This window comes from Mirounga angustirostris, unplaced genomic scaffold, assembly GCF_029215605.1.
Source record: "Mirounga angustirostris isolate CCGP_5_RB_7025 unplaced genomic scaffold, mMirAng1.0.hap1 SCAF_14, whole genome shotgun sequence".
NCBI classification, from domain to species: Eukaryota; Metazoa; Chordata; class Mammalia; order Carnivora; family Phocidae; genus Mirounga; species Mirounga angustirostris.
In genome coordinates this window covers 71,229,091-71,256,845 of record NW_026991722.1, presented here as the reverse complement: position 1 = coordinate 71,256,845, position 27,755 = coordinate 71,229,091, and the positions used below count along the sequence as shown (strand labels likewise).

Below are 27,755 nucleotides of genomic sequence, written 5' to 3'. Positions count from 1 at the left end.
CATCAAAGCCTGCTGAGTGAAGAGAACTAGGGAAAATGATATAAATCCACACCTGTATTTGCACACCCACAAAGACACACACACACACGTGTCATCCCCCATGAGTTCATGGCTATACCCCTACTTCCAATTCATGACCAGAGCTCACTCTTACCCTTTCTTTTTTCCATTAAAAAATTTATTTATTTTAGAGACAGAAAGAGAGAAAACATGAGTGGGAGGGGCAGAGGGAGAGCGAGAATCCCAAGCAGACTCTGCACTGAGTGTAGAGCCCGACCTGGGGCTCGACACGGGGCTCCATCTCACAACCTTGAGATCACGACCTGAGCCGAAACCAAGAGTCGAACGCCTAACTGACTGCGCCACCCAGTTGCCCCTCTTTTTTCCATTTTAAATTCACTTCTCTAGCGGTGAGATACCTGGCTCTCATTACTGCCAACCTATCTTATTTGCTCAGTCCTGGAATGCCCTAAAGTAGTTTTGGAATTGCTAACCCATATTGTTGTGGAAAACACACCTAACTAGAATTCAGTATATGTTTACACATATTTTTTTCTTTGACCCGAGAGCATATAGTCAAAATAGCATGCTGAAAGTTATATGCAACTCCTAGATTTTCATAGCTTAAAACAACGATGGTTTATTCTTGCTCACACTGCAGGTCCGACACACATCAGCTGGGGGCTTTGCACTGCATTATCCTTTCTCTGGACCCAGGTTGACAGAGGAACAACCCAATGTCCATCATCTAATGAATGGGTAAATAAAATGTGGGTCTGTGCATACAATGGAATATTACTCAGCCACAAAAAGGAAGGAAGTGCTGACACAGACTACAAATAGCCTTGAAAACATCACCCTTTGTAAATTAAGCCAGACACAAAAGGGCATGTATAATATGATTCCATTTATATGAAACGTGCAGAGTAAGCAAATGCAGATGGGTGGTTGTGAGGGGCTGGGAGGGTAAGGAGAGGTGGGGGGTGACTAGCACATGCACGTGGTGTAAAATATTATGCAGCAGGTCAAACAATGAATTGGATCCATATATTGGTTAACAATTGTGTGGTATGCTTCAGTTTCCTTACCTGTAAAATGAGAATTTTTTCAAAGGATTTAAAAGGATGACAGACAGGGGCCCCTGGGTGGCTCAGTCAGTCAAGCATCCGGCTCTTGGTTTTGGCTCAGGTCATGATCTCAGGTTCATGAGATCGAGCCCTACATCGGCCTCTGCACTCAGCATGGAGTCTGCTGGAGATTCTCTCTCTCTGCCCCTCTGGCCCTCTGTGCATTTGTGAGTGTGCATTCTCTCTCTCACTCTCAAATAAATAAATAAATAAATAAATAAATAAAATCTTTTAAAAAAAGAAAAAAAGGGATGAGAGACAAATAAGACATGCCCACCAGTTCTCTTTTTGGACACTTTGGCTGGATTTCACTGTCTACTTGAACATAGGTATGGGCAATGAAACTTGTGTGGAATGATGAGCTCAGGTCCAGTCAGAAGCTCTAAGAACACAAGACCCCTTGCTCTTTCTTTCTCTGTCCCAGCAACAGTGCCTATTCTGTCACCCTGGTCCAGAGTAAGGTAATGCCATGCAGAGTCATGAAGATTTACACCTATGTCTTATTCTAAGAGTTTTATAGCTCTTTTTTTTTTTTTTAAAGATTTTATTATTGTTTGACAGAGAGAGAGAGTGAGAGCAGGAACACAAGCAGGGGGAGTGGGAGAGGGAGAAGCAGGCTTCCCACGGAGCAGGGAGCCCGATGTGGGGCTCAATCCCAGGACCCTGAGATCATGACCTGAGCCGAAGGCAGATGCTTAACGACTGAGCCACCCAGGCGCCCCGAGTTTTATAGCTCTTACATTTGTGTTTTTGATCGATTTTTAGTTAATTTTTGTACACGGTGTGAGGTAGGGGTCCAGTTTTTTTTTTTTTTTTCATGTGGATATTCAGTTATTCCAGCATCTTTTGTTGAAAAGTCTGTTCTTTGAAACCTTTGAATTGTCTTGGCACCCTTGTCAAAAATCAATTGGCTGGAAATGGAAAATGTGAAGCTTTGTTTCTGGAAAGTCAATTATATTCAGAAAAGGGTGAGTCCTCCAGCTTTGTTCTTTTTAAAGATCATTTTGAGTATTGGAGCCCTTCACTTCCATGTGGATTTTGAAATCAATTTGTCAATTTCTGTAAAAAAGCAGCTGGAAATTTCATGGTGATTGCGTCAACTACATAAATCACTTTGAGGAGTATTGTCATCTTAACATTATTAAGTATTTCAATCTATGAACCGAAGACATTTTTGCATTTATTTAGGTATTCTTTAGTTCCTTGCAATGATATTTTGTAGTGTTCAGTGTACATTCTTACACTTTGGTTAAATTTATTTTAAGTAATTTATTATTGTTGCTATTGTACACAATAACTTACTTTTGCTTTAATTTCACTGATTTCTTATATTGTTTTATCTTCCTTCCATTATTCTTTTCCACTCTAGTCTTCATTTGTAAAATTCTGTCACAGATGCTATCATAAACCAACAATACACTGAGAAAGAATTTTTCCAAGAAACAATTTTAGTGGCTCTAATACACAAAGAACTCTAAGAAATTCATTTAAAAAATACAAACAGGCAAATAGATGAAAGAATAATTAGAAAAATAACATAACCAAACAATTCACAGGAAAGCAGAGGCAAATAGACAATAAAAGTATGAAACAAATGTTCAACTTCCTTTTGAGTTCAGAGAAATATTAAAGTAGCAACAAAATGCCATTTTTTTTTTTACCTTTCAATACTGACAAAAATTAAACAGATTGATCCCATAAAATGGTGGCAAGGATATGGAGCCACAGTCTCATGTATTACTGATAGATGTAGAAACTGCTATTATATTACTGAAAAACAATCTGGCAGTACTTATTAAAATGAAAAATGTGCATGCCCTCTGGGGTTTTGTTTTTGTTTTAAAAGTTTATGCATTATGGTATGTTTACCGCAAGTAGAGCTACCTTCTGTCATGGTCTGTTGCTATTACAGCATCACAGAACTCTTCCTTATGCTGTGCCTTTTATTCCTGTGACGTCTTCATCCACTCTATTCTTTATTCCTTTCTTCTTTCTGCTTCTTTTGGGTTTAGTTTGCTTTTCTTTTTCAAGTCTTTAAGGTGGAAGCCTAGGTTATTGGTTTGAGATTTTTTTTTTCTTTTTTATAAGGCAGGCATTTATAGCCATAAATTTATCTCTAAGTACTACTTTCCCTGCATCTGATAAGTTTTGGTATGTTGTGTTTTTGTTTTCACTCATCTCAAAGCATTTTTCCAACTTCCCTTGTGATTTCTTTGTTTAAAGGAGACTGTTTAATTTCCACATGTTTGTGGATTTTCCACATTTTGTCCTCTTTTCCTATTCTACTTTTACTCCATTCCTATAGGAGAACACACTACTGAATTTTCCGTTTGCATTATTGTACTTTTCAACTCCAGGATTTCCATTTGGTTCTTTTGGTCATAATTATTCATAATTTATATTTCTTTACTGGCATTCACTCATTGGTGAGACTTCTTTTTCAAACTTTCCTTTGGTTCTTTAGACATGTTTTTTGTTTTTGTTTTTGTTTTGTTTTTTAGTTCTTTGAATGTATTTGAAATAGCTGGTTTAAGATATTTGCGTCTTTGTCTAGTAAGTCCAACATCTGGGCTTCCTCAAGGACAGCTCTTCTTGATTGCTTTTTGTCCTGTGACTGTGCCATACTTTTTTGTTTGTTGGCATGTCTCCTGATTTTGTTCTTGTTGTTGAGAAGAGGAAATTTGAAATAATATAAGGTAGCAACTCTGAAATGAGGTTATCTTTTTTTTCCTGGGTTTATATTTATTGTTGTTTGTTGCAGTAGTTTGTTTAGTGACTTTTATGAACAATTCTGTTAAGTCTCTATTCTTTGTTGTGTGTGGTTGCTGAAGTCTTTGTTTGGCCCGTGTGGTAGTCAGTCAATTATTGGACAGAGATTTTCCTAGACACTTGGAATCAGTAAGTGTCCCAGTCTTTACCAAAAGCCTTATTGTGTGTGTTGGGACATACTTTCAATACTAGCCAGGCATTTGACAGCTCTACCTTAACTTTCACTTCCTGCTTTCATAGAACCTCAAAGTCAACAAGAGGTGAGAACTTAGAGCCTTCTCAGGTCTTTTTTGAGTATGAACACAGTCCTGGGCATGCACACAGCTCTAAGTTAAGCATGGTCTTATAGATTCCCCAGGTATTAGCTTTTCAAAGCACCTCTGCGTATCTCATTCATCATCTTTTCCTTTTAAGCTTTTGGGTTGGTCTGTTTTTTTTTGCACCAAACTTTATTCACCACCCACAGGAAGCTATGAAGTTAAACAATTGCCTACAATTGCTTTTAACAAATACCTCTAGGGTAAAAGCTTTTCACACTGGGTGAACTCAGAGTCCAGTCAAATACTGACAGCCTTGCAAGTGGGAATCTTCCAGGGAGCTATCAGACAAGTCAAGTAATGGAAGTTCTTTGGGAGTTAGAGTCTGAAAGCTCTCCAGCCCTGATCTGCTCTCTCCAGTGGCTTTTGTACTGCAAATCCAGTGGTTTTGACTGTGAACGTGGGCTATAATTTTTTAAAGCTACTGTGGGGCTGAGAAGTAGGGGATGGGAATAAATCAAGTTAAAATGCCACAAAGTTCTCTTTTTTTTTAAACCAAGATTCAGCCATTTTTCTTGAATAAATGCTCTCCTGGTTGCATAAGACTTTCTTTTATTTCCAGAGTTCTTTTTTTTTTTTTTAAGATTTTATTTATTTATTTGACAGAGAGAGACACAGTGAGAGAGGGAACACAAGCAGGGGGAGTGGGAGAGGGAGAAACAGGCTTCCCACAGAGCAGGGAGCCCGGTGCAGGGCTCGATCCCAGGACCCTGGGATTATGACCTGAGCTGAAGGCAGACACTTAACAACTGAGCCCCCCAGGTGCCCCTATTTCCAGAGTTCTAAAAAAGTTGATTTTGAATTTTTCTTTTTCAGTTTTCTCATTGCTTTTATGGAGAGAATTTTCGGATGTCCTTACTCTGCCATTTTCACTGATGCTGCTCTAGTGTGCAACATTAATGGAAACTCATCTTCATAAAGGAATATAAATATGCTTTCAAGACATAAAATCTAGAGCTTTCACAAATAGGAGCAGAATAAAAGACTTGTATTTTGATAGATGGTGAATTTTTAGCAGTCTGTGGCATCAGGGAATGATTTAAATGTAATATTTAACAGGATAAACTGCTTTCTCATTGTGTCAGAGGCAGGTAGGATTGCCTTTGGGATTTGGGGGAGGCCATTAATGGACACTGGAAAACATCGTTGCAAAAATCTCAGTCACATAGGCAAAAACTAAAGGAAGAAACATAGCTGCAGAGGTATTTGAGATAAAATCACAAGCTTGGTTCAGCTATGATTGGTTGTTATGAGAAATAAAGTCACCTCCCTTGAAACTCAGTTAGGCAAAATTATTGTGGTGTCTTCCTTGAAGGCTGTGAGCTTCTATAGGGTAGAGATTGGTGTTCATTTTAGAGCCTAGCATGTTGCCTATTCTCACGTGTATTTGTCAAGACTTTCAGTTTAAGTTGGCTTACAATTAAAAAAGTGGCTTAAGTAAAACAGTTTACTTTATATATCGAAATTTCTAAAGATAGCAGACACAGATATAGCTGGATTCAGAAACTCAGAAATCTTTCCCAAGAATCTGTCTTATCCTACTCTTGTCTCTTTGATTTCCTTTGTTTGCATTTCACTTGAATCAGTTTTTGAGGACATGACACTGGCATACCTCAATGGGCCATATTTGGTTTGTGGGCTCATCTGTGAAGCCTGACTTTGTGGTCTGAGATCAGCACCATCTAAGCCACATTCATTGGTAGCAGAGTAGGATGATACCCAAAGGAAAATAAAATGTCATTACAAACAGAAGGTTGGATGAACGTTCCGCATCCATGAATGCTCATCAGGCAGAATTAATGCCTGCCCATTACATACAGCAGACATCCATATAGATTTTTTTCAGTTGCATTATGAGTAGAATTTAGCCATTTGTTCTGGAATCATGATATAGTCTCTGTTCTTTGTATACATTGTAATCATACCCACACCCACACCACTATCCCACCTTTGGTGAGTTCTCATCTCAACTTCTGCAGTGCTTCCTGCTTCCTGTCCTTGCTGTACCTCTTAAATATAAAGGTACCTTAAATATAAAGGTACATATAGTTCACGTCCCTGGTGGGAATGGGATACTCAGGAACATGGACTAGAGTTATATGCTTTTGGACTTAACTCCTTGAGAGTCCATACAGAGGAGAGGACATATGTGTAAAAAATCCCAACTTATTTTTTCATCTTTCTCAGACTGGGTTGGCATTGTTTACAACTGTTCATTACAAAGTTGATGTTTTTTATTGACAAGTAGATATTATTTTTCAGGTTTACTATCAATGAATAATAAATCTATTACTATAATACTAGGAATTATATTGGGAGGGTCGTTGAGTAAACTGAATGAGCAATTAATTACATGTACTTAGTACACTGCCTATGATCATCATTATTATCACTCATTGACTCCATCTCTTACCCATCTTCAGGCTTAAGGTGGATAATGAGGGGCTGATTTAGAAAATTGAATGTGGGACCCACTTAGTGCTTGAGCTGAGGCTAGGGGCTCCAAGAGTGAAAGGAGCACTTGAAATAATAATCCATTGGGTTGATTCTGGTGGAGCCGACTGTTGAGTGTTTGGAGGATCTCACTGCTGAGCCACATTGCTCAGTTCCCCACTGGCTTCTCCAGTTAGCTCTTTCTCTTCAGACAAGTATGAGCATCTTCAGCAGAGTCCCTTTGTGAACCTACCCAGTGGTTCTTTAATTCATTCATGGAGCCAATCTTTCATAGCATCTACTGCAATACCTGTATGTATTGAGCTCTTGTTGCTCATTTTATGCCAATTCCGTTCTAAGCAGATCGCTTCATTAAACCTTCATGAGGTCACCACACGGTACATATTTTATTATCCCCATATTCCAGATCAGGGAACTCAGGCACAGGGAGAGGTAAGTAACTTGTGGCGGACCTGGTAATGGACTATAAAAAGCCATTTACACACCGCTATCCCCTCCAGCTCCGCTATAGACGCCCACTTTCCCAGCCTCTTCTGCAGGTGGGCTGGCTATATATGACAAGCTTTGGACTTCCTGATGAAAGGGGCAGGTGCAGCAGGTGCACTCCCTCCCCATCCCACCTTCTCCCTGGTGAGACAGTGGACATATGGCTGATGTGATGGGCACCATCTTGTTTCCTTGAGGGAGTGGCCAAGAGAACTGCAGAGAAGTAGCCCTGGCCTCGTAGAGTCACTGGACCAGAGGCAGCAGCCATGATCCTCCAGACTCTGGTTATGTGAGAGGCGTCATTAAACCCGTGTTGGGTTATTTCCCTTGAGTCGGGTTTTCCATGAATGCAGATCCACTGAAACAGAGGCTGAGCCAGTTTCAAACCCAGGCAGTCCAGGTCCAGAATCCGTGCCTGTGACCTCTGTTCTGCACTGCTTCTCACACACCAGATACCGTCCCTGGTTCTGTGGATGCAAGGCAGGTCAGAACAAAGGTGGCTGAGACCCTTGGGGAGTTTAGAGTCTGATGAATAGTTAGAGATGGAAACATAAACACAAGATAAACATAAGGGGAGCATCGGTGGCTATTCCCATGCAGGGCAAACTTGGTGGTGCTCATTCACACTGTGGAGGGCAGAAAAGTCCTGTTCCTCTGAAGAAGTGGGCCCGGAGGCTGGGATGGGAGGGTGGCAGGAGCAGAGGCAGGTGTGGTAGAGGCTCTGCATGGGGAAGAGCAGGAGGCACGCTGAACATGCACTGCAGTGAGAGAGAAGTAGGAGAAGTCTGTGAGGCTCCCCATGGGGAAGGACAGTGGGAAGGGCAAGAGAGCCAGAGGGTGGGCCAGAGTCAGATCACCACTGGTGGGGAGCATGGACTCTATCTTAAGAACAAAGAGGAAGACACTTTCAAAGAGTTTCAGTCTAGGGGAGAGATGATCTGAATTCTGTTGAGATGAAAAAGATTCTCTTCAGCTGTCGTGGGGAGAGTGGACACAGGAGATGGGTTGGGGGCCGCTGTGGCTGTCCCAGTGAGAACAGTCTCTCTGTGGGGGGTGGTCATGGAGATGGCAAGAATGTGACAGGCAGGACATAAGTCATGAAGGCGGACCCTACAGGACCCCAGGAATCGGCAGAGGAAGTGAGAAAAGAACACAAAGCCAGAGCTCACAGATCCCTGAGCTTGGAGGGGATCTGGGGGCCCTTGGAGGCTTGGGGGAGAGGAAGGGTGCCGGCGGTGGGCTCAGGAGTACAGAGGCTGATATTCTAGGACTAGTTCTCTTCTGTTATTTGTGCTGTTATTTGTCTTCTTTTTTTATTTTTAAGATTTTATTTATTTATTAGAGAGCGAGTGAGCAGGGGGAGGGGTTGGGTGGGGGGAGTGGAGGGAGAGGGACAAGCAGACTCCATGCTGAGTGCAGAGCCCACGCAAGGCTCAATCCCATGCAGGGCTCGATCCCACGACCTTGAGATCATGACCTGAGCTGAAATCCAGAGTTGGCCACTTAACTGACGGAGCCACCCAGGCGCCCTGTTATTTGTCTTCTTCATGTGAAACAACACTGAGGGCCATGTTCATTGTGTTAAAAACTCTGAGCATAGGCAGTCACTTACCAAGTGACCTTGAGTGGAGATCTGGTGAATGTTGGAAGGCACCCCGTGAGGTGTGTGAGCCCCTCTGCAGGCTGGTGTGTGGGTGGTGATGGGAGGGGCCCTGGGGGGATGTGACCCTGCCCTGCCCCTGCCCCTGGCGGTGGAGAAGGAGGTCTAGCGGTCAGGCTTCCTGAGCTCAGTCTGGGATGGAACGCTTCTGACTCCAGAATTTTTGTGTTGCGAGGCCTGGGGAGTTGGTCCACGCAGATGGGAGTTTTAGTGGCAGGACGTGAGCTAAAGTGTAGCTAGTCAGGCCAGTGACCCCTGCCTGCTGGCGGGCTTTCTTGTGTGTGACCTGCGCCCTCTGTTCTCCTGTGCAGGATACGGAGGTGCTGAACACGGCCGTCCTCACCGGGAAGCCTGTCTCGGTTCCCGTCAAGGTCGTGGGCATTCAGGAGGACGGCTCCGTGGTGGACGTGTTGGAGGCTGTGGAGTGCAGGTCTGCGGATGAAGACGTCGTGAAGGTACAAGGGGCCTTACCACCGATCCTGCCAGGGGTCCGGTCCTCTGGGGGGCCATCCCTCTGTCCCAGGGTCTTGTGGGGCTGGAGCCAGGGTGACCACACTGAGGAGTGGGGGACTGACCCCTCCAGAGGAGACCTGTTTCCCTCCCCGGAGTGGGGAACCCTGGTGTCTTAAGCAGAAATAATTTTCTTCCCCTCCTTTTGGTCACAGGACAATATTTCCCTAATTTTAGCAATGCGCATGTCATCTCAATGTTTGCCAGCTTCCTTTGTAAATAATATTATTTACTCAACAGATTTTCTTTAGATGCGTCACTTTTTCAAACTTAATACTAATTTAGCTTCTGAAGGGAAGGAAAAATTCTTCTTCAACCCTTCATGTTCTTCCAGCTGGACTAAGAATTAAATTGACATGAGACAGATTAACAGGAGAAAAATCCCAAAGTTTTATGACGTGTGCACAGAGGGCCAGTCATGAAACTGAGACCTAAAGAAATGACCATGGCAGGCAGTTTTGCACTTTTTAGACAGAGACAATGAATCTGGGAGGACTTGACAGGGGAAAGAAAACTTCACTTTGGGGGCTCCAATTAGTAAGGAATTCTATCAGACAGGCACTCTGACTGACTCAGCTAAGGCACACACCTAGTAAGGAATTCTAGAAAGAATGTGGGCTGGGGTAGTAAATTAGTAAAAAGTAACAAGGGATGTTTATACAGCTTTCTTGTCTTTCTTACCACTTTCTCTAAATTTCCAAGCTCAGTGATGAGGATGTTTCTTTACTTCTGGGCACTAGGGGGGCATCTTTCACATGGGAAATTTTGGGGTGCAGAGGGGAGGGGCTGAATGTCCTTGCACAGGTTATAAGTCTTTTATTTAAAATAACCCATATGCCCCTATGCCTCATTATAACGACATTACAGTCCATGGTCTTGATGTGCTAATTTTTTCTTAATATACATTAAAATAGATGACTGTTGAAATAAAAGTCCCTCCATGTGCCTCCTAACTTAATTTGAGTACCAGTGGGATTCAGCTCATGGTTTGGGTAATCTGGCCATGGGGGCATTTCCTCTGGGTTCTTCGTTTTAAGTAGCTGTATTTATGAGTCCAAATTCAGCCAGGAATCAGCCCATGGATTATTTCATGTTCTTTGCAGGGATCTGTGTGAACCACCTAATTTAGAGTTTCTGCCCGTGTTTTCTTGGCACACTGCTTGGCCATTTCCTTTTGCAGGAGACACCTCATAGAGAAAGGACTTGAAGCTTCCCAACTGCCCTTTCTCCCTCAAGTTGCTAAGCGAGCCCCCGGGGCCCATCCATTCATTCAAGAACAAGGCAGTAGGCTCTGTCTTCCCTCACATTCCAGGGGTTCTTGTTTAGAGGGTAAATCAAACTTGGTCCCAGGCGGAAGAACTTCGTGGTAGACAGAAAAGCCTCTAGGGTTCTCCTTGTGGTAGAAAAGATTTGGGAAGGGCCGATTCTTCTCGTGGTGACCTACAGGAGGCTCTGCCTTCAGCCAGAGATGGTTTTGATAAAGAAGAACTGATGTGTCTGTGGGGCCTAATTAAAGAAAAGAAGTTAATGCTTAGGAAACCCAGACTTGGCACAGCCTGCTTCCTGGGCTTGGAACGCTACTTCTCCCTGGAGACACAAGGGGGATTGGCTTCAGATCGCAGGCAGCCCTGCCCTGCGGCCCCTAGTGGGCCTTGTACTCTGTGGGCAGCTTGCATTAAACAGATCGAAAGCCTGCTGTATTCAGAGTTTAGGAAGATCTGAGCCAAGTCATACAAACCCCTCCCCACAGAAGGAGAAATACTGATGGTGCATCGTCCTTGATTGCCTTTGACAGTGCACGTTATTTACGGTCCCCATGCCATTCCAGAGGGAGACATGGGGGGTGACATATGGAGATGGCATCTGGGGGATGCGGCCCAAACAAATGGCCTACATCTGCAGCCCCCTACACCTGTGCTCCCTCCCGAGAGCCTAGGGGAGCCCCCCAGAGCGAGGGGCCCCCCCTGTGCTGCCCTGGAAAGATTTGCCCTCCCATACTGCCTTATACTTGCTCGTTTCCCCTGCAGAGACGTGAACTAGAAATATCCTCCACCCAGCCTGATAGATACATTGCTTTGGAAGACAATAGTTTTGGGGTTTTTTATTTTTGTTTTTGACTTAACTGTCACTTTTGTGGCCTCACGAAGATGGAACTTTCTTCGAGCAAATTATGACCTGATCTTCAGAACAAACTGGAGTGAGCAGACCATCAAGCTCAGAGCTGCTTCTCAGACTTTTCTAGGGGATCCCAGGCTCTATTGCAAATCCTGGGGCCCAAGTCAAGGGAGGGGTGTTAATTAATTGGCCGTGGTGCATTTGCCATGGTTTTAGTGTCAATATTTGTAGTAAATGTCACCTCCACTTTGAGACAAACAGCATCACCCGCAGAGCTGCACCCTGGCCTCGGCATCCTCCCAGGGGCATTTCCAACCATGGGGGACATTTGTTAGCACCCCACGGGGAGACCTCCTTAGCCTGCACAGGTGTCATTCAGTTACTCCTTCACGATTGCAGAAAACACTGTGTGCTCCCCAGGGAGAATCTTGCAAGGTTCACCAAAGATCTTTGTGCCTTGGAAGTTCTATGCATTGGGACTGTGGTTTAGGTAAGGGAATAAGTATGAATTTAGGAAGATGTAAATTGTAAACGGATTGGCTTCTTTGACTTGGGATTGAATGACTTTGGGAGTACACAATCTGAGGACACACATAATTTCAAAAGGCTGGAAGTTTGGCCTAATCTGGCAAGATTGGGAAGGATAAGTTTTAAGTTTTAACTTCTATGTAAAAAACCACATACCCAGTAGAAGATGCATCTTAACAGTAGTGTGTGTGTGTGTGTGTGTGTGTGTTTCTCTGTGTGTCTATTATTTAATTTTTTGCCACCCTATAAAAATTGTCAAATTCACATAGAAATCTGGGTTTCCAGCTTCTTATGAAAATCACAAGGTCAGGTTGCTTCCTGAGACCCTCACCTGGAGCTGCCTGGAGGACACCCCTGTGCATAATGCCTGGGCCCTCCAAATCACCTCACTTCCCACCACTCCCTCTCGCCCCCCCACGGAGGCTTGTGGGACATTTGTCACTTCTCGTCGCACTCCTGATGATGGTTTTCTGATAGTAGATTTCAGAGGAAAGTGAGGCATGTCTTGTACCCTGGTTTCTGTTAAAAATCAGCCACATATGCTGGCTCTCCCTCAGCCACCCTGACCGAGAATTCTATGTCTTTCTAGGCATGGGAGCAACACTGTCCGGGGGGGCAGAGGGCCCTTGACGTCAGTCACAGAGAGATGGTTGGAGGACGCGTGAGCGTGTAGCCTGGTGATGAGAAGAAAAGGCCTAGGGGTGAGATGGAGAGGGGGAGACAGGACAGCTCTCTGTAAGCCTTCAGGGGCCATCGCTCAGGAGATAGAGAAGATCTGTGCTATTTAAATCCCCAGAGTGGAAATTAAAAGGGAGCCCCTCCAGCTCACTATAAAGAAAGAGAACGCAGAGGTAGTGAATCCCTTTGGTTAAGATTTCAGAAGGTCAACATCGACTCAAATCCTGACTCCGCCTCCATCTCTATTTGACCTTGGACAAATCACTTAACCTCCCTGAGCCCCATTTGTTATCTGTAAAACAGGGATGATAATGACACAGTGTGGAACCTTCCATAGGGCAAGTCAGTGTATACGGCAGAGGCAGAACTAACAGTAATCAAAGTAATCCTTGAAAATCCCTGAGACAACACCTGGGTTCAAAAAGTTAAAAAGACAGTTGATATTTAAAAAAAAAAAAATTTGTCTCCTTGCATTTGAGCTGTGGCCAAATCTCCTGGGGCATTGTCGGTCAAGGCTAGTTTGAAAGGGAACGCTCGGGGTATCTCTGTAAGTTAGACTGGACCAGAGTTGGTGGTGAGATACATGCCCATCTGTTATCCTTCTCTCTTACAACTTCTGCTGGACAGACAGCAACCCCCAGTCATTGCAAGCACATGTAACTGAATTTTTGCTTGTCAAATCTGCACATGACAGAATCCCAAGATGGAGCTTTGGGGATGATTAAGTAAGCTTATATCTAAAGGAAGCCACATGGTGCTGGATCTATAATAGATCAATAAACATTATATCTACATATCAATATCCATATTCATATCTGTGTATCTTAACCTCGACTTGATTGCAAGGTCTACAGAGTCTATGACTTTATTAACGATGCTCTCCCAGTCCTAAGCAGAATCTGGAACACAGTGGGGGCTCAGTAAATATTTGTGGAATCTACTAACAAATGAATGATGAATGAATGCTAGAGCTTCCTGGAGATAACAGGCCAAGAGTGGCTGCCTGGTCTTTACTGGAACATCTCCAGTGGTTTCCTGTTACTGGAAGTCTTCAAAGAGCGGGGAGAGGGACATGGCATTGGGTAAAGACCTGGCTCTGGCACTATGATCCAAGGCTGCTTCTCTTCTTGGGGGGGGGGGGTCTTGTTCCACAAATACTTCCAATGATGGACGTGTGGGGGCAACGTATCAGGAGCTTTGGGAGCTACAGAGGTGGAACAGTATGAATTCTGTCATTGGGAACTGACAGCTGAGCTAATGGGTGTTCATAGTTAACATTTGTTGAGAACATAGTAGGTGACAGGTACTATTATAATGAGGACGTTAGAAATAGTGACCCATCTTGTCTTCACAACAAGCCTTCAAGGTAGGTGAGCCTACTATCGCGAAGTTTGTACACGAGGAACGGGCACGTAGACAGGTGAGTAAGTCCCTGGGGTGGTGAATGTGGGGACGGAGTTCCCACGCAATGGCTCCTGGTCATCTGGAATTGTCACCCTCTGACCCCCCTGTGAGCCAGGAGCAGAGCATCGTTCTATGGCTTTCTCATCCAGAAGTCTGTGATGTTTGTCAAAGATTTTTGTCTTCCTCTTCATCACCTGGAAGGTGGTGTATTAGTTTCTTCTTGCTGCTGTTAACAAATTGCTGTCAACCTAGTAGCTTACACCAAAGCACATTCGTTATCTTACATACTGGGGTCAGGAGTTTAAAGCAGGTCCATGGGGCTGCATTCCTGTGTCCTTGCATTTTCCAGCTTCTAGAGGCACCTGCATTGCTGGCCGTGGCCCCTCCACCATCTTCAGGTCGGCACTGTGGCCTCTTTCAACCCCTCTCTCACCTCTGCTTCTGTCACTGTGTTTCCGACTCCGTCCTCCTGCCTCTCTTTACCAAGAACCTTGGTGATTACATTAGGCCCACTTGGATAACCCAGGCTAATCCTTTCATCTCACATCTTTATCTCAATCAGCTTTCCTGCGTGTATTAGTTTTCTAGAGCCGCCATAATAAGTTCCCACAAACTCAGTAGCTTAAAACAACATACATTTATTTTCTCCCAGATCTGGAGGCCAGAAGTCTGAAATCAAGATATTGACAGGACTGTACTCCCTCCAGAAGCTCTAGGGGAGGATCCTTCCTGCCTCTTCCAGCTTCTGGTGGCTCTAGGTGTCCTTGGCCTATGGCCGTTGTCCCTCCTGTCTCTGCCTCTGTCTTCACTGGGTCTTGCCCTTGTGTCTCCATATGGCCTTCTCTTATAAGAGCACACTTGTCAGTGGATTTAGGAGCCACCCTAACTCAGAATGATCTTATCTCATGATCCTTCATTACATCTTCAAAGACCCTGTTTCCAGAGAAGATCACGTTCCCAGGTAGCAGGGGCTAGAACTTGGACATAGCACTTTGGGGCCACAGGTGAACCCGCTACACCACCCTGTAAGGTAACACATTCCCAGGTGCTGGGGATTAGGGCATGGACATCTTGGGGAAGGGTCTTTATGCTGCCCCCCCGATGTATTTTCTTGTCTTTGCTAAGTTTCTTCAAAGGCCTTCAGAGGAAGAAAGACAATTGCAATTTCCACGTTGTAATTATGATTTAATCTCTGACTATCTACCATTCTGACTCAGTGATGGCTTCATGTTCTCATGTGTCGCTAATTGCACTATTTATCAGTGAACTGTGGTTTCTAGAACCACAGCAGCCAGCCACACCTTGTCAGCAGGGGAGGAACTCATTCACACTTGGAGAGAAATAAATGTAAGCTCATGCTGGTCTTGAAGATGGTGCCCTCCATCTTTTGGCTGCCATAATTAAGTTCCCAGCCTTCTGGTGTCAGCTGGACTTCCAGTAATGAGATGCTAAAGGCCTCATAAAAGGGCATTAACATTTTAAAGCCTTCTCTGCCCCAGGGAAGGATCTTGTTTCCAGAGTTGGTCTGTGAGGGGTAAGGGAAGGCAGTAGAAGTGCTGTAAAATACAGAGTTTTCTGCTACTTGCTGAGCAGTGTGTTGGGAGCTGGTCACTAAAGGGAACCCGATGTCCCCTCAGGAGGACATCAGCTTTGATAGAGCAGCTCCTTTACTGGCTTTGGCAGCACCTACAAAAGGCCATGTGAGCCCATTTTCCTTGAGTGCTTGGATTTGTAGAGGATGCGGTGGAAGGTTGGTGTGCCCTGGGCATAGTCCTTGGAGAAGCACGTTGGAGCTGGCCTCACCGAGCAAGGTGGAGGGGCTTGGATGGGGGTGTTGGCAATGGCTAGTGGGCAGGTAGTGGTGACATTCTGCGTTGGTTGAGTTTTGTTTTGTTTTGTTTTCTTTTGGTTGCAGGTCATAGAAACCCAAATCCACTGTCTTAAGCCAACAAAGGGGCAGTGTATTGAGTTGTGCAACTAAAAGAGCCGGGGTGACTTCAGGCAAAGTTGGATCCAGGGGCTCATCTGGACCTGGCCTCTCTCCTCAAATTCTGCCTTCCTCTCTGGGGTTCTGCACATCTTCTTCCTGCGTTCATGCTGTTTCCTGTGCCCAGCACCCCTCCCCTGTCCCCCGCACCTGTGGACATCCTGCTGTCCTCTGGTCTTTGCTCAGGGCACCCCCTCTGTGTAGTCACCTTGTTCCTGCCATTGTGCACCCCGCAGGTCCTCCCCTCCGTGGGTCCCTAGGTAGGTACACGTATTAGGGACTCGTCACGTGGCACATCTGCCCCATGAGGGCAGGGCCCATGTCCCACAGGTGGTCCTGTCCCCAGGGTCTATCCGAGTGAGCAGTCTCAGCAGCACGCAGCTAACACACCCAGCGACACCACATCAGACTCCGTTCTGCTGGTTTCGGACCCGGCACAGCCATCGGCCCGCGCGGCCCCATGAGGTGGGCGTGAGTGTCACCGCGTCCTACGGCTCAGGAACCCGAGTCGCTGTGCTCAGTGTGTTTTGAGTAAACATGAGTCCACTGCATGTCCAAATTCATCGCACCAGAAAGTGCAGTTCTTCCTATTTCTTCGCTCATTTTATAGACAGACTTTATAAAGACAGATGTTTCTGGAAATCCAGAATTTTGTGTAAGAGTTTTGACTGTTAAATGGTGGCAAGTCCTTCGGTTGAAAGAGCTCTGCAAGCACATCTTGCCTGGGGCTGCCGGTCTGACCTTCCCGTCCTGGGAAACAGGACATGAAACAGAAGATGCTCCCCGGGGGGCAGATGGAGGTGGGACAGGGGATGTGGTCAGGACCCCACAGGTGTCGATGAAGAGGAGGCAGGGGAGGGGGCTCACAAGGGTCTCTGCCCTGACTTCTCTCGAAAGGGTCCTTGTCGGCGCTGGGCTACGACAGGCTTCCAAGAAGCTCTCAGACTGATCCTAATTTTATTTAGAAGGAGACAGAGAGAAATCCAAAGGGGGCTTAAGGCGATTTCTTTCTCTCTTAGCAATGCTTGGCAGAAATTCCTACAGAGAACACTGTTACTCTATTTCTGGGCATGAATTTCCTTCCCTTTGCCCACCACCAGGAGCCAGGCGGCTAAGAATAAGTTGTCAGGCAGCTTGGCTGTTATTGCCCAATTTTGTCCTTCTCTATGCTGGCGATTTGGACTTTTATTGTTCCTTCCTAATTGGGGACGGAGCATGCATTTCCTGTTGGCCGAGGGATGGGTACGGCCACCTTCCCAGCATTTCTTCCCATCAGCACCACTGTGATTTCAATATGAATTAGCTCTTTTGTTCCTTTCTGTCTTTGGCATCTCCAATTAAGAGCTGATATTCTGGAATTGCTTCTGCGTAATGCAGAGAAATCTTGGAATGAGCCAGAGGAGGCCCGCGAGCCTCCCTGCCTCGGTCAACATGGCCATGTGCTCCTACCCCCCTCTCCTGGTGCCTCCCGTCCGCTCTTCTCCATCTTGCCCTGCTCAGGTCCAAGGTCGGGGGTGGGAGGGCGTGCTAGAGTCATGAGCCTGTGAACGTGTCTCGGATATCAGGCAGGGCCTGGGTCCCCTGGAAACATATTTGTGTTCAGTGGGAGGGAAAGGGACCCTCGATGTTGTGGCGCTTGGTTCACAATTGGAACTCCCGCCAGGCAGCTCTGATGATGAGCAGAGTGTATCCGCTCCATAATCAAATTCACTGGGTTTCCCGAAGAACTCAAATAATTTGCACAAACTTCAGTAGTTAACAGGGTCACTTACCTGCACGCGGTAGGCACAGGTGTGAGTGGATTTAGGTACGAAGGTGATGTGTGGAGGCTGCTATCACATGTGACCGTTTTCTAACCACTTTTAGAGGTATAATGGATAGACAGCAAACTGCACATATTTCAAGTATACAGATTTGATGTTCCAAGTCATACATCACCAAATTCAAGACAGTGAACATATCTTCAACCCCCAAACTTTCTTCATGCCCCTTTGTAACACGCTGCTCCTGCCCCTCCCCAGTCGTCCCCAGGCAAACACTCATCTTCTCTCTGTTCCTGAAGAAGGACTGTCATTTTCTGGAGTTTCATATAAATGGGATCATAGAAAGTGTGTGCTCTTCCTACGTCTGGCTTCTTTTACCCACACAGTTAATTTGAGATTCACGCATGTGGTTGTGCATATCAGGAGCCACTCCCTCTCACTGCTGAGTGGCATTCCACTGTATGCACGTACCATAGATCATGCATCCATTGGTGGACATTTGGCCTGTTTCTAGTTTCTGGCTTTCACCACTATTGCTGCTATGAACATTCATATAGGTTTTTGTCTGGACATAAGCTTTTGGATTAGAAAAGTTGAATCATATGGTAAGTGTATATTTAACTTTTTAAGAACCTGCCAGACTGTTTCTAAAGCGGTTGCGCCATTTTACACTCCTGTCATCAGAGTTTGAGAGTGCTAGTTCTTCCATATCCTTGTCAACACTTGGTATGCTCTGTCTTTTTAGTTTTAGCCAGTCTACTGGGTATGTGCATGTATGCCATTTTAGTTTTAACTTGTACTTCCTTAAGATTAATGATGTAGGACAGTTTTCATGTGAAATTTGCCATCCACTGATCTTTGGTGAAATGGCTGTTCATTTTGCCCGATTTTTTTTTATTATGTTATGTTAATCACCATACATTACATCATTAGTGTTTGATGTAGTGTTCCATGATTCATTGTTTGTGCATAACACCCAGTGCTCCATGCAGAATGTGCCCTCCTCAATACCCACCACCAGGCCAACCCATCCTCCCACCCCCCTCCCCTCTAGAACCCTGTTTGTTTTTCAGAGTCCATCGTCTCTCATGGTTCGTCTACCCCTCCGATTTCCCCCGCTTCATTCTTCCCCTCCCGCTACCTTCTTCTTCTTTTTTTTTTCTTAACATATATTGCATTATTTGTTTCAGAGGTACAGATCTGAGATTCAACAGTCTTGCACAATTCACAGCGCTCACCATAACACATACCCTCCCAATATCTATCGCCCAGCCACCCCATCCCTCCCACCCCCACCACTCCAGCAACCCTCAGTTTGTTTCCTGAGATTAAGAATTCCTCATATCAGTGAGGTCATATGATACATGTCTTTCTCTGATTGACTTATTTCACTCAGCATAACACCCTCCAGTTCCATCCACATCGTTGCAAATGGCAAGATTTCATTCCTTTTGATGGCTGCATAATATTCCATTGTATATATGTACCACATCTTCTTTATCCATTCATCTGTTGATGGACATCTTGGCTCTTTCCACAGTTTGGCTATTGTGGACACTGCTGCTATAAACATCGGGGTGCATGTACCCCTTCGGATCCCTACATTTGTATCTTTGGGGTAAATACCCAGTCTTTTGCTCGTTTTTTTATTGGCTTGTTTGTTATATATTATTAAGTGTTGAGAATTCTTCTTTTGGTTACAGGTCCTTTATCCCTTATGGTATTTGAAAATCTTTTCTTCTAGTCTGTGGTTTGTCTTTTTCATGACCACTAGGGTCTTTTTTCTTTTTTTAATGATAGGGTCTTTGGAAGAGTGTAAGTTTTCGTTTGGATGAGGACCAATTTATCCTTTTTTTTTTTCCCTTTAACAGATTATACTTTTGCTGTTGTATCTAAGAAATAATTGCCTAGCCCAAGTTCACAAAAATTTTCTCATATGTTTTCTTCTCAAAGTTTTATAGTTTTAATTCTTATATTTAGGTTTATGATCCATTTTGAGTTAATGTCTGTGTATCACAGGAGCTAAGTACATAAATTCATCTGTTTTGCATATGGCCATCCGGTTGTTCTGGCACCATTTGTGGAAAAGACTGTTCTTTCCCCATTGAATTGTCTTGGCATCCCTTTTTGAAAATAAATTGATCATATATGTAAGATTTAATTTATGCATTCTCAATTCTATTCCAATGAACGATAAGTCTCTCCTTATGATAGTACCACATTCTCTTGATTACCATTGCTTCCTAATAAGTTTTATAATTGGGATTAGTGAACCCTCAAGCTTTGTTATTCTTTTTTGCGATTGTTTTGACTATGCTGGGTCCCTTTACTTTCCGTATGCCTTTCTGGATCAGCTTGTCAGTTTCTGCTGAAAGGGCAGTTGGAATTTGGGAATTTTGATAGGTTTCACATTAAATCCATAGATTGGTTTGGGGAGTATTGCCATCTTAACGTTAAGTCTTCTGATCATGGACATGGGATGTCTTCACATTTGTATGGTCTTTAATTTCTCACGACAATATTTTAAATTTTCAGAGTGTAAGTTTTGCACTTCTTTTTTTGTGTTTGTCCCTAAGTATCGTATTCTTTTGGTGCTGTTGTAAATGGAATTATTTAGTGATTTTTATTTTCAAGTTGTCCGCTGCTAGTGTGGAGACACTTGATTTTTGCATATTGATCCTCTACCCTGTAAATTTGCTGGGATCGTTTATTAGTTTTAACAGTTTTTTAAGTGGATTCCTTAGGATTTGCTATATACAAGATCATGTCACCTATAAAGAACAATAGTTTATTTCTTCCCTTCCAATCCGGAAGTCTCTTATTTCACTTTCTTGCCTAATTGCCCTGGCTAGAATCTCAGTAAAATGTTGAATAGAGGGGCACCTGTGTGGCCCTAGTCGGTTAAGCATCCAACTCTTGATTTTGGCTCAGGTCATGATCTCAGGGTCCGAGGATCGAGACCCATGTTGGGCTGTTGGACTCAGTGGGGAGTCTCCTGGAGATTCTTACTTTGCCCCTCCCCCTGCTTACGCATTCTCTCCCTCTCTCTCAAATAAATAAATCTTTAAAAAATCTTGAATCAAAGTAGTGAGAATGGAGTTTTTGTCATTTCTCTGATCTTAGGGAGAAAGCACTTTGTCTCCATTAGGTATAATGTTAGCTGCGGGGTTTTTTTTTCTTTTCTTCTTTTGGACATGCCTTTTATCATGTTGAGGAATTCTCTTCTATTCCTAGTTTGTTGAGTGTTTTAGCATGAAGGAGTGGTGGGTTTTGTCAAATGCTTTTTATTTGCCTACTGATCGTGTGGCTCTGCGTTTCCAGCAGTACAGTGTTCTAACACTATTTCTGTGGAAGAGGAAAGGTTTGGAATATCTTGAAACTCCCAGTGCTTCATAGGTTGGGAGGTAATAGCATTCTGGGCCATGTCTGTTGGGTTTTTGTTTTTGTGTTTAAACCTAGGTTTGTAACTTCATGCTGCTCAATTGTTTCTCATCTCCAAAACAGATGGGGAAAATTGTAGCAGCAGAACTTTGTCTTAGACTCAAGAATAAGCTAGTTGCTGTCCGTGCCTTATGAATTCAGAGTCTCAAGCAGAGTGGGTAGAGGAAGGATTCTAGTTTGAAGCATTTGTTGTATAAACATGAGCCAGGTTTAGGGATGGACTTTCTGGAATGCCAGCTATCTGGGGTGGAAATGCTAATCAGGGCAGGAAACTTGATCTGATTTGGCTCCTCCTGAGGAGTGTCCAGTCCCCTTGACACTGAGCTTGATTTTAGAAGCCGAAGCCCCTGATGTTCTTAGACGTTTGTTTAGGCAGGGGCGCATAGGCTGGTTTTGTGTGTGTCCTATATAGTGAAGTGAACCTGAGTATAAAAGTGTTTTTCCCAATACAGCAAGAAATCGTGTTATTAGTCATGGACATCCCTCCTTCCATGAGCCAGGTCCCTGGTGTTTGCACACAGCCTGTGAGGGGCATCACAGACAAGGGAGCTGGGCCAAGTTACGTTATGTCATCTGCTCTGGGAGCTTCTTACTCCACTAAGTTTCTGTGCTTTTTGTTAAATCCATGGGGGCCTTTATCTTAGGAATGGATGTGTCTGGCACCCCTCTTCTGTCCTGATGTAACACGGCTGCTAAGCAGGTCAGAGGAGGGAACATCAGAGATCGGGTGCCAGTCAGGGACGGCGCCCGCGTGACCTATATGTAAACAACGGACACACTCGTCTTTAAACCTTCTGGGTTGGCCGCTCCAGGAGGGCAGGGCATTTTGTCTATCTTGCTCCATCTGTGCACTGTGGGCCCTCAGCAAATACTTGTTGAATGTATGAACTTCAAAAACCTCTAAAAATAATGTCCTAAAGGAACAAATACCACTATGTGGTCACTTCCTTGAGCCTCACGTCTGGTTTGAGAGAAGAGAAGAAATGGCTGGACCCTCAGAGCTGTGTCTGGCCCCGGGGGCCACGCTGAGGTGAGCACAGCTCATCGGGGGATCAGGCTGCCTGCCCAAGCTTTTCACTGTTAATCTGAGAGTGGATTTGCTTCGGAGAACATGGCAGGGGTAACTCCTGTTCTCCAGATCCTTCTCGGGGAGTTGGGGGTCTGGGCACCAGCATGAGGGTGCCAGTCTGCATGTTTCCACTGTGGCCGAATCTGGATCTTCTTCAGTGAGTTAACGGTGATAGTATAAGAAGACGTTTTTGTGATGGTTATCTGGGAGAGACAGATGGGCTCCCTGTCCTTATGTCCCAGCTCCAGCCCCTCTCGCGGTCTGGAGCTCATTCTCAGCAATCGTCAGCCATCAGCAGGAGCAGAGTGGGTGACCCCTTCCCCTGTGGCCAAAGGGAAGGCGCAGCAGGACCTCCGTGTGGGCCCGTCTTCCCTTAGATTCAACATCTTCCCACTCACGTCTCTTCCACATGCACTGCCTGAGCGAACACTGTTGCGGGGTGCTGCTTTGGGTGTCAAGGGTGGGGTGTTATAACATGTCAGTTTCTTGGTTCGTTCCTCTGTCCTCACCCTCAAGCTGGCAGCTCCATGACGGGGTGGGACCTGGATGTTGCCTGCGGCGCATCCCCATCACCCCGTCACCCCGTGCTTGGCCCTAGAGAGCAGGAGCTCTCTGAGTGGACGGCGAATGCAGTTTCGTGGGGCGAGGGGCTCATTGGTGCCAGAGATGAGGCCGCCGCTCATGGATGAGGGGCAGGCTTGGGGTGTGGCGGGCCTGGGTTCTAATCCTGCCCCAGCTATCACTCGGGGGAATCTTGGGAATCTGCTTTTCAAAACGAACCTCAGAGACCGATTTTGTGTATGGCAATAACTAGCACTTATCAAGCACTTCTTATGCAGTGACGTCTGAGATCTTCATGTATATCAATTCATGTAGGCTTTCCCCTCCCCAGATGATCTGTAAATTGACTTATTTTAAGCATATCCTGAGATTAAGGTTATTGTCTCCCAATGATATAAATGTGTCTTCTTTTTCTCTTAAACATTTCAAATGTCTGAAGAGAAATTCACTCATGTCAGGGGCTAATGAACATAAAAAGAAGCACCACAAAGTAGAGCTAGAACGCCTTTTGCAGCTGAGAGTTACAGAGACCCATGAGACATGACAGCCATAGATGAAAGGAGTCACCTGAGAAGCTCACAGATTTTCCCCAAATATGCAGGGAATTCAGCATGAGCAATTTATCGGTGTCCTATTGCTGTGTATTGCCAGGTCAATATAGACTTTCAGAGAATAATGCTGCCTTTTGCAGCTGCTGGAAGTATATATTGTGTCTCAGCTAAAAACAAGGGGACAGGATTTCTCAGAGTGGACGGAGTGGCTCATGCAGCCGCCTGTTACACAAATGGACTCTTATCTCTTCCATTTTCAAGAAGGATGGGTTTCCAGCAGTAAAAGATCATTTATATTCATACAGTCAATTTATTCATTCTTTACTGATTACATCTTCTAAACTGCTCTTGGATTAATTTGCCATGGAGACATTTAAGGTTGAACTTGAAATGCTAAAAGAAAATCTCAGAATTCAGAACACTTCTGTTGACTTCTGTTCCCCCTGCGGCATTGGGTTAGCCTTCTAAAGAGCCCCCATCCCAAATGTGCTGTATATATTTGACCACTTCTAGAGCTCAGTGTAATAGGCTCTTTTTAAAAATTAAAGACCTCAGCCCCAAGTGATTGCCCTAATAAAGTCATCCCTTCGTGCTCTGGACAGTTGAGCACTTTCCATCATCAAGAGTTTCAAGCGTATCACTCCCCAGGGTGTATGTTCCCAAGAAGAGAGAGGGGAATATATCAACGAATTCCTGACATCCTTTGTGTCCAACATTTAATAAATGTTTGGGTTACACTCCGACTTCTTTCCCTTCAAGCACAGTTAGGCAAAGATGAGTAGACGGCCGTGTGCGGAGACAGTCTGTGCATCTGAAAGTCACTCCTGGGGATGGCTGGTTTCTCATGTGCCTTCCTTGACAGCCTCCTTGAGTGACAAAACAATACTGGGATTCTTGCAGGATTCTCCAGCTCTGATTTCAGTGCTTGCACTTGGCCCTGGTTGGGGCAGAAAGGACTTTGGTCAAGCACACTGGGCAAATGAATTTTGGCTTCATAAGTATGGTGTAAATAATACAGAATAAGTAAAACATGTGCTGGGAGAACACATCCTAGCCTGTGCCTATGGAGGCATCACTAATCAATCCCAGCACGCCTTCCGGTTAGAGCCCAGGTTCCTTCCCAAGACAGAGCTCCCTAGGGCAGCCGCTGTGAGCCGATTTGCATTGGCAAGTGAGATGAAGCTGTTTCCTGTTTCTGGCAGAGTCTGGGGAGCTGAGAACGGGTTTAGTAAGCAGTCTGGTGCTATTAAGTCCATGCGTGGACCTCAACGTTCAACGTGTTGCATGGAAAACAAAACAGAATCAAACCCTTCTGTGCTGCAGGACTGACATCCTATCCTATTCCGCTGACCCCTGAACAACACAGGGGTTGGGGCAACAAGTGCCCTCATCCCCCCACAGCCAAAAATCCATGTATAATTCTGACCCCCCCAAAACTTATCTGCTAATAGCCTACTGTTGACGGGAAGCCTTACTGATGATGTAAATGGTCGATGAACACGTATTTTCTATGTATTCTATACTGTATTCTCACAATAAAATATGCCAGAGAAAATAAGATGTTATTAAGAAAATCATAAGGAAGAGAAAATACAGTCACAGTACATACTGTATTTATGGGAAAAAATCCACATGTAGGTGGATCCACACAGTTCAAACCTGTATTGTTCAAGGGTCAACTGTCTATCAGGATGTCCTTAGGCCAGAGGCCATAAAACGACAGGCTTTGAGGCACATATAGGCCTCAAGACATGCTCTGTTGGCCCAGGAAAGTACTTTATAAAATATATATACTTAGATGCCAACATTCAAAAATTAGTCAATTTCACCAAAACCCTGGATTTCCCGTTTCTCTCGCAAAGTTGGATCTCTGGACGCAGCCCCAGCATTCCTGCGTGGCAGTGGGAGGCCAGTGAGCAGAGCTGTCCCCTTTGCATGGGGCTCAGGGGTCTCCGTCGAGTTTGCCACAGTCCCCAACAGCAGACCCCTCTTCCTCGTTTGGGTCACCTCCCTAGTACGGGAGGGGTTTGGTTATTGAGCCAATACCCTGAAGCTCTATCCCAGGCCAATTATACGGGAAAAATATGGCTGAACTGTATGGGTAAACTGAATTCTATTAGAAATACATTAGGTCAGTTAGCTGTATTAGGTGAGAAATAGTAGAACAATATACTAGGTGCAATTACATTTATGTGCTGCAGATATTAAGTAGGGGGTTCCACAAAGCTGAGTCATTCAATGTAAGAACTGCTATAATTTCACCACGGGGCTACTTCTCAGTCTGGGCAGAGCAGAGTTTTGATACCCAGAATCTCACGTAGCCCAGGCCATGCTGGGACGGACGCAGAGGCCATTGGGGAGCATCCGGGGACTCCGTGCGGCGAGGCACTGCTTGCTAACCCCTGTGACTGACAGCCAGGCTAACCCCTGTGACTGACAGCCAATCCCTGGAGCTGGTCACTGGGAGTACGACTCGGGATGCCCAGCCCTGTCCTGGCAGCCGAGAGCACATCTGGTCTCTGCCAGTGCTTCCCAGCTTGGGCCTTCACAACCCTCTCTTATACGTTCTGGTTTTGTAGCAACTGGTGGCTAGGACCATCATCTGCATTTATGTTTTCTCTTTGCCTGGAGTCTCAGAGATGAAATCTCTCAGCTGCCGGTTTGTATGCCCAGAGTTCATAATTCACAGTGTTCTTTGATAGAAAAGTTCCTGCTCTAAAAAAATTTTCATAAGTAAGTGCTTTCAAAGTAAGTTGGAAAGCATGAACCCTCTCTTTCCCCTGCGAATATGCTTATCCTGCCAAAATGCTCTACTGTTATGCGACTAATTTATGTGCAAACCCCGAACACCTAAGCCTGTGGCTCTGGCATCTGCACCAATGGAACCTAATTACCGGCGCCGCTCTCCAGCAGGCTCAGCGAGTGCGGTCGGAGCGGGTGCGGGAGGCTGGGCAGGGCCATATGCTGGGCTTTCACCAGATAAACAGCTCCTAATCCCTTCTGCGGCACCGTTTGATGAATACGAAGTGTTTGGATCTTTTCCTAAGCTAACAAGCGTTGGTGGTGCTTTTAAAATCTCCCAGTGTCAAGGGATGAGATGTGAACATGAAAACATTCCGTAGATAAGCGTATGCTAAACTTTACAACAAATCTCCCAATGATATCAATGTGTCCTCTTTTTCTTGGGCCTAATTTGCTGGTGTAGTTTAGTTTAAGGGGCAAAGAAAGTTTTGGAAGCACTTGTTTGTGAGGGTGGGCTCATACCTTGCTGAATATGACTTGGACAGAGATTTTTTTCTCCTAGTGCGGAAGAGCCAGAATTCTTTTATTTCTGCACAGACGTGGCCCAGCAAGCAGAATGCGGGAATTGTGCTCTGTGCTAGAGTCATCCATTGAGTGGGAGATGAAGCTGGACAAGAGGGAGTGTCAGGGGGCCGTCCTGTGCAGGAGGTGTCCTGGGCTCCTCGGCTGCACGTGACCAGCAGCCCGTCCTTGTAGCTCAAGTGGACTGAAGCCAGGGAGGCCTGACCATCCTGTAGGTGATTGTTGGACCAACCACGGCCTCCTCCAGGGCTGCGACCCTTGGATTCATTTTGTGCCCTCGCAGTCCTGCCCAGAACCTGCCGGATGTCATCACTGGCCCCTCGCTGGGCCTGAGTTTGAACCCCAGACTCGTGAGAACTCTCTCTGCCTTTAAGACGGACTTGTCCCATGCTCCCCCCCGCCCCCCGGGCTACACCTCTGTGTAGTGTGGGGCGTCATCAGTTTTTATCTCCCAGGTCTCTTTCAGCACCAGGACCTCAAGGTTCTGAAATGAAGGCGTGTGTTAGATGGGAAAGGACAGAAGCACAGTGGCCTCCGTTCTGCCCACACCGGCCCCCGAGGTGTGCACTTGCCGAGGGGCCTAGAGAGCCAGGCAGGTACAGGCTGGCTCTGGAATCACCACTTCAGAGAGATGAAGAAAGGGCACCTCCCAGGCGTGGTCCAGCTCGGGAAGCCAGACCGGTCTGCATGAGAAGGAACAGACGAAAAGAAATGTGACCGAGTGCAAAGTTGTGGTCAGGCCTGGAAAGGCGGACTCGGGGAGTCTCCTGAGGGTGGGGGCCTTGGCAGGACCAGCAGAGCTGCTGAGGCCTCGTTGGCTGGGGGGTGCGGAGGGGCTCACAGACGGGCAGCCTCCAGCTGCACAAACCTAAGCAGCCCACTCGGCCTGTCTCACGGCCTCTGCACAGTTCTTGTGTGTCCACAAGGCCCCAGGCCCCAGGCCATGACCCTGGCTGCAGAAAATCAAATAACGCAACATGCTTGTCCTCAGAAGACTTGCCTTACAATTTA

The 27,755-nt window shown here is 45.4% G+C and overlaps 1 protein-coding gene across 1 annotated transcript in view; it reads left to right on the top strand.

Moving 5' to 3' along the window:
* Positions 1–27,755, top strand: part of LOC123841535 (transmembrane protein 132B) — a 328,953-nt gene that overhangs the window by 275,173 nt on the left and 26,025 nt on the right. The window contains exon 5 of the mRNA XM_064578205.1: positions 9,125–9,268. Within this exon, the coding sequence (XP_064434275.1) occupies positions 9,125–9,268 (144 nt within the window). The remainder of the gene's footprint in view (positions 1–9,124; positions 9,269–27,755) is intronic.